Genomic DNA, 7,503 nt, shown 5'->3' with positions numbered 1-7,503 from the left:
AAGCAGTACTTGGGTTTCATAATACTCACATTTCACAATTAAGCTTTGTCTCTATTCAAACCAACATGATAAAATTCTGCCAGAGTAGATGCATGCCCAGTTTTTTACAAATGGTCTGATCACAATGAAACACACCCATGCCTAAATGGAGGAACGTTGCCTGGTGCCTTTAACTAAACCTAACCAGTCTTTGTTAAGCATCTCTAAAGTGCAGGGCACTCTAAGCTATTCTTACTTTCAACTCCAAGGTTGTTCTAATAAAGATTTTCATTTCAGATCGGGGCAGTCATTTGATGATCAATTCTCATATTGGGATTTCATGTCAAAATTCAGTGTAGAGCAAGGAGCACATCTCAGAGGTTTGATTTTTGCCCCAGAATTATCAAGAGATAATGAAACAAAGAGATCAAACTGCCTTCCAAAGAAAGATGCCACTTTACTCTCTCAAGTTACTTTAGATTCATGGCAAGCAAACTAAGGAATGGTTGGCTTGTATTTCATCTGTCCTACAGGATGTCATTCTTTAGACCAATCCACACTATGGTATTCTAGCATTAGAGGGAAATGCCATTTGCCTTGGAAAGTAATAGCATAAATTAATTCCAACATAATGGCTGCCACTTAAGATCTCAAAACCAAAAGGAAAGGGACTAATCATTGTACATTGGTGAAAGATCCTTATAACTTAAAGAAGTAAAAATTTAGTAACCCAAATAAACTGTAAATATACTACATAAAATAAATTTTATGATCATCTTCAAGGTAATGATTCTGAGTGATCATAAGACTGATTTTTGATATTAACCAAACATTTCAATAGCAAATGTTAATATTTCTCTCATATTTAAGTCAGTTTGGGGTTTAAAAGATGAATGAGTTTTGGTTTCACATCTTTAACCATAGGTCATCTCCATTTGGAAATCTCGTATGGCATCTCAAAGTGGACATACTCAAGACAGAACTCATAGTCTTTCCCCTTATACACACACCCCCATTCTTTAAACCACCGAATTTCTGTGGTGGGTACCACCATTCTTCTTGTCATGACCCAGGAATTATCTTTAATTCTTCTCTCAGGCACCAACCACCTCCCATCATTTCTCGAATCTTGTTGATTTTTACATCCGTAAGATCTCTTGCTTTTATCATATCTCTCCTCCTAATATAGACACCATAATTCAGACCATCACTCCTCATCTGGAGGATAGCATTATAACTGTTTTACCTGCTTCCAGTCTCTCCCTTCTCCAATCCATGGTGACTGTCATATTGACACTTCATGAACCAAAGACCTTGTTAATGAAACTTTGTTATAAATCTTCTTTCTTCTACTGGATTTTTCCATACTTTAATGCAGAAAGATTCTTTTTTTAAAAAATAAAACCCCTACCTTCCATCTTAGTATCAATACTATGTATTGGTTCCAAGGCAGAAGAATGGTAAGGGCTAGGCACTGGGATTAAGTGGCTTTCCCAGGGTCAAACAGCTAGGGAGTATCTGAGGCCAGATTTCAACTAAGGACCTCACATTTTTAGGCTTGGCTCTCAATCCACTGAGCTGCTCCCAGAAAAAATTTTAATGAAATAAGAAAAGGACATCCCCAATGCCGAAGAAAAGGGTGATGCTGACCAAAAAAAATTCATGAGATCACACACTTGATGACTTACCTTGTCTCCTGGCTGGGGTCTCATAAGGGACACTTGGTCATAACCTTGTCGAACCAATGCCCACAAAGCATCCAGTTTACCCTAAAAAAAAGAACCAGATGTTACTTTTTAGCATTTGTAGATTTTAAAATCATAACTTAGGTAACTTTCTCATAATTCTTGCATGGTACTGATAAGGTTTATAAGTGAAGTATTATCCCCTAAACTAGTACATTTCCCCAAAGACCATGACTCAACTCTGAAGAGATCTATTTATTGGGAGGTGGGTGGTCGGGATCAGGGTCAAGAATTAAAACCAAGGCTGGTAGTTAGGGAGAAGAAATTCTGAAATGAAAGGGATGGCTAGGAAGGAAATGGAGAGTTTGTAATCCTAGAGATAATGGGTAGATTAAAGACTAGGTCATGATGGAAAAGGAAATGATCAGTTATAACAGGATAAGTGTTTTGAGGTGAAAGCAACATTTGTGGTCATCTACTCTAATACCCATTTTCACATGAGCAAACTGAGACTCCCAAGTCACACAGATAGTGAATGACTGGAATGGGATTAAAACTTTTAAAGTTTTAATGAAGTCTTTTGACTTCAAATCTAGTGCTGTATAGACTGAAATGGGCAATTAGGTGGCACAGTGGATAGAAAACTGGAGTTGGAATCAAAAAGACTCTCATTGTTATGAATTCTAATTCAGTCTCAGCCATAAGCTGTGTGACCCTGGGCAAGTCACTTAACCCTGTTTGCCTCAGTTTCCTCATCTGTAAAATGAGCTGGAGAAGGGAACAGCAATCCATTCCAGTATTTTTGCCAAGGAAACCCCAAAACAGTAAAAAAGAATTGGATATGACTGAAATAGCTGAATAACAAAAGACTGAAATGGATTTAGGTCCCCTCAAATAGTTCATAAGATTTCTTGAAATGCCCCAAAATAAGAGGTTTAGGAAATGTTGATAAAGGCATATATGTAGCCTGAACTGGGAACAGCTGTTTGAGAGACATTCTCTCACTCCCAACTCTTAGATTCCCTGTGCAGTTCCAGCCAATGAGACTTAAGGATGCCACTGTTGCTTCTGTTATCTATTCAATACAGCACTGTTTAGATAGTGGAGGTAGGTTACTGATGGTCAAGCCAAGTCAAAAAAGTATTTATCCTACCAAAAAGTTGGTAAACTAATTGTTTCATTAAAAGAGTCTTTCCTGGGACCTTCTCCCATTGGTGAGTTTCTTTTGGAACCACCATTTTAGGCACAGAATCAGGCCCATTATGCTTTATTCCCTTTGGAGCTGTGCTACTGACTTTGTCATTATGTCCTCTCATGGTTGTCTTTCCTCTTCAAAACTTCTCCCCCGCTTCCCTTTCAATTCTCCCTTTGTATGCTGTCTCATTCTCATCAGAATGTAAGTTTCTTGAGGACTATCTTCATTTTTGCTTGTTATTTATATCCCCAGTGATTAGCACCGAATCTGGCACACAGAAAGCACTAAACAAATGTTTGTTGCCTTGTTGTCTTTCCTTGTCCATTTATACCAAAGGACATCTGGGATAAACTATAGTGCTTTCATTTTTTTTTAATGAAAACCACATTTTCTGTAGGTGGGGATGGGTGTCCCCCATCTTCCTTTCATCTACTGATACAGAAGAAAACATCTCTTTTCTCTAAGTTTCTCTAGAACAACCCTGCAACCACAGTTACATACCTTGGGAATGAGGCACCTCTGTTTTTCATCATTCTTTGCACCTTCCCAGATAAAAACAGTCTTCGTTGTTTACCATTCCCTTATAAAGATCCTCCCCATTTAGTATGCAAACTCTTTAAGGGCAGAGATATCTTGTTCTTGTCTCTGTAAGCTCAGCACTTAGTATAGTATTTGATACAAAAGTACTCAATAAATATCTTTTCATTCATGCTGCCATGGCTGGAGTATGATATAGTATAGGAGGTGATGGTGAGCATGCTCATTCTTTGGCATTCAATTCTCTGCCCTTCTGAAGGACTTTGTTCCCATGTATCATGGACACACATGAAACCAGGAATTAATTTTTTGGTTTATTAGTAACTTGAGGGGATATTCCTACTATGTAGTATACTCCTACTGCTTGGACTATCCCTACTTATAGATAGAATAGTAGAGTAGAGTAGAGTATGGTATGGTATGAATGCGATAGGATGGGATGAGATGGGATGGTATGAGATGGTATGAATGGGATAGGATGGGATGGGATGAGATGGGATGGGATGAGATAGGATGGATGGATGGGATAGGATTCTATAGTATAGATAGTACAGTATATCCATCCCCCATAGCACAGTGTAATACACAAAATATGAGAAAAAATTTTAAATTGGAATTGTCATCCATCTAAAACTGAATAGAAAGGCACTTGAATCCATTCTTCAGCTATGTTACCCATCTATTGGAGAAGATAGTCTTGGGCCAGAGACAAAGTTGCTCTTGTTTTCATGGCTTGGGAAAGAATAAGCTAGGTTGGTGGGGTATTAATTAATTAGTGTATTAATGACAAGCTAATGAGAGAACTATAAACTACACCAATCCAGTTCACAATGGAGACTGGATGGTAGAAAAGAAAGTTCATTGGTTCAGAAGTCAGAGGACCTGAGTTTGGGTCCTATCTCTATCATTTACAGCATGGCTTGGTAAAATAATTTATCCTGGGCTTTATTTCTGGGCTTTCAATTCATCACATATTAGATGAGGTCTTAGAGTAGATGACCTCTCATGTCTCTTTCCATTGTAAAACTAAAGTCTACAATTAGGTTAATAAACTGTGGGACCCCTCTGAGTTTCACTTTCCTCATCTATAAAATTATTTGCTTGGATTACATGACCTCTAAGGCCTCTTCCAGCTCTAAATCCTAGGAGCCCTGTAAATGTAGGGTCCAGAGATTACAATCCATACCTCAGTCTCCCTTCCACAATCATGAACCCAACACAAGTCTTGCAGTAGTCTCACCTTGATGGGAGTGTACCATTTTCTCTGTGAAGGAAGCTCTTTCCTACTATGCTTCTTTGGTTTAGGCTCCCATGGCTCAAATTCTTGGTCTGGTAATTTGATGACAGCATTTTTGGGCTTTTCCAGTTTGGCCCCTTCCTCTGTTGAACCTTTGTCTCCCCATCTCACCTGAGCACAAGGACAAAAAGACAACTGAAGTCGTTGCTGGTCTAAGTTCTCCTTCACACAATTGTTGCTCAATCTCTTAAAGGCTTTCTCATTCCCACCTCCTTTGTCTAGAAACCCGAAGAGTTACTTGTTTGAGGTCTTTGACTTTTGCCAAATTAGTTTTCAAATGGGTAAAATAGACCTAGGATTTTTCCTTTCCATTTGTCAGTCTGAGTGAGGACAGGCCTGGTGTGTCTATGACTCAATATTTCCTTATTTGTCAACGTGTTGGCCCAGTGGTTTGAAATCCAAGACATTCTCTAACCTGATGACATAATCTTTATAAACTTTCTCACGAGGAAGGTCTTGGAATTTAATAGATGTGAACCAGCTCCCAACTTTCAGAAATTCCAGGCAGTCTGCTAGAGGTCCTACTGACTTCACAGAAAGAGTTTACTTAAATCATTGAAAGTTCTGGTTGTACATAAGCAAGACTAGAAACGAGGCCCTTAGTTTTCAGTTGGGCACCATAAGTTAAAGATGCTGAGAATTCTGAAAACGTGTTCTATTCCTCCAGTCCACCAACTGATGACATCAGGCGTCTAGTGCATCTAATGATTAGTATAAAATTCATTATATACTTTTAATATTTGTTATAGAAATTGATTATAAATTATAAAATATAATAATAAATGTATGGCTACATAATAGATATATACTTGCATAAAATATTAGAACACATTTATTATATGAACATATATTTATTAAAGTAATTTATTACAAATAAATTATTAATAAAAGGACTCAATTATTGATAAAATTAATTTAAAAACAAATTAATTCACAAAAGCACTAGACAAGACAAATCTGACCTCTCTCAAATGAGTTCTGGCTTCCATTTCCTCTGCTGAAGGTCAGCTATAATTATTAAACAGATAATGGACTCTTCTTACCTCCATTCTTTTAATTCCTCCAACTCCTCGGCCGCCATAATAAGAGGCATCCACCGTTGGCCACTTTTTCTTGGGCAATCCATCTTCTTCATCTGAGTCCTAGTCAAGTCATGTTAAGACATCAAGCATTTATTAAGTGCCTGCCAAGTGCCAGGGCATTGCCATGAGCTTGTTATGTACTGGGAATACAAGTAGAGGGCTTTCAAGGAGCTCACAGTCTCATGGGAAGACAACATGAAACAACCATGTACAGACAAGGTACGGAGACGGGATAAATTGGACTCCAAGGAGGCAGAAAGGATCTGTACGCTTGTCTGGGGCTTGCTTGCCAGGTGACACAAAATAGCTCGAATAAGGCCAAGTCCCGTAGCATCTCCAGATGGGTTGGCCTCAGCATGGTGTATTTACATGCTAACAGTAAATAAAAACCCTATTGTTTTCACAGCTGTGGCTCTTCCCTGAGAAGCCTGCGAGCATCATGGCATCCCCTCCTCTTCTCTCTCCAGGCCACCTTTATTTCTATCAACTTTGTATAAAAGATTCATGAGCACAGTTTGCTTGGGAGGGCACAGACGGCCACACCATGGGAATGAATTGTGCACCAAACAGGCTACTGCCTTGTAGCAGAGCAAGTGACAGCAAGCTCACGCCAGAAAATCCTTCATTAACTAAAGGAGAGCGAGATTCGGGAAAGCTCCTTCATGGGGATGGTCTCGGGGCCATTGGGAGCAGGCATTCCAACAGAAGGACACGGCTTGGTGAACGTTCAAAGTCCTTATTTCATTCAGCGGGCAGTGAGAAGTTGCCTGATACAAGGCAGCCCAGGAATTAGCGATTTGATCAGAAAAGCACAGGATATAGCTTCGTTAGGGGGGTGGGTGGGAAGTGTCTGGACAGTCTTGTTCAATTCTAAACATGACTGACACCCCCTGCTCCCACTGGCCTTGCTTTTCTGCCCATCCTAAGATGGTCATTCTTTTAACTTGCCCCTTTCTTGGTTAGAAAACTCTAGGGAATAAAAGAAAAAGGGAGCCTCTTTTCCTTTAGTTTTGGGGGTTAAATTCTGAATGCTGCTAAAATTAGGATTAATAAGACTTACCGCTGGTGGAGGTGGAGGTGGAGGTGGTTCCTTAATCACCTGGAATAGATTCCAAAACAGGGTATTAAAGTGGGCTTCATGGGCACCCTCTTAGCCTGCTGTAAAAGGCAGGAAGTAAGCAGACTTTCCCCTGAATTAACCCATTATATTCATTAAAAAGTATATCCCATGTATCAATTCTGGAGTATCTACTATCCTTAACTGTTATTCACTGCAAATTAGTGGAAATAACTTGTGGAAACAAATATCATCTTCAGTGATAGCTTGGGGAGGATACTGAAACACTTCCCAACCGTCTTCTCTTCTGCTTCACTCCAACCATCTTGCCCTTTTGCTCCCAGCTGTAAGCCTGGATTTTGCCCCTGAGATGCTAAGCATCTATGATACATTTAATAATGTCATATAATAAATAAAGGAGATTTTGCCTCATTTTGCCTGGGATAAGGCCTCCATGCTGAATATCTGGCTATCTCCACACAACATACTTCATCCTACCCTCTCCAAGTTACCCTCTAGGTATTTCTTTCCTGAACAGAATATATACTCCTTAAGGGCATCACTATCTTGCTCGTCACTTGCATCCCAAATACTTAGCACACAACCTAGAACATAGTAAGCACTTCATTAAAAGTTCTCTCTCTCTCTCTCTCTCTCTCTCTCTCTCTCTC

At 39.3% G+C, this 7,503-nt stretch overlaps 1 protein-coding gene across 1 annotated transcript; it reads right to left on the bottom strand.

The window, feature by feature from the left end:
- Positions 1 to 1,667: 1,667 nt before the first annotated feature.
- Positions 1,668 to 6,874, bottom strand: LOC123254477 (anthrax toxin receptor 2-like; the record flags this gene model as incomplete). Its single annotated transcript, XM_044683491.1, has 4 exons — positions 1,668 to 1,748; positions 4,637 to 4,804; positions 5,737 to 5,835; positions 6,836 to 6,874. Coding segments are annotated over 4 exons (387 nt in total), but the record flags the coding sequence as incomplete, so codon positions are not given.
- Between the last annotated feature and the right edge of the window lie 629 nt (positions 6,875 to 7,503).

This window comes from Gracilinanus agilis, unplaced genomic scaffold, assembly GCF_016433145.1.
Source record: "Gracilinanus agilis isolate LMUSP501 unplaced genomic scaffold, AgileGrace unplaced_scaffold22969, whole genome shotgun sequence".
Taxonomy (NCBI): Eukaryota; Metazoa; Chordata; class Mammalia; order Didelphimorphia; family Didelphidae; genus Gracilinanus; species Gracilinanus agilis.
Note: the sequence above shows the minus strand (reverse complement) of the source record. Positions and strands in the feature narration are given on the sequence as shown.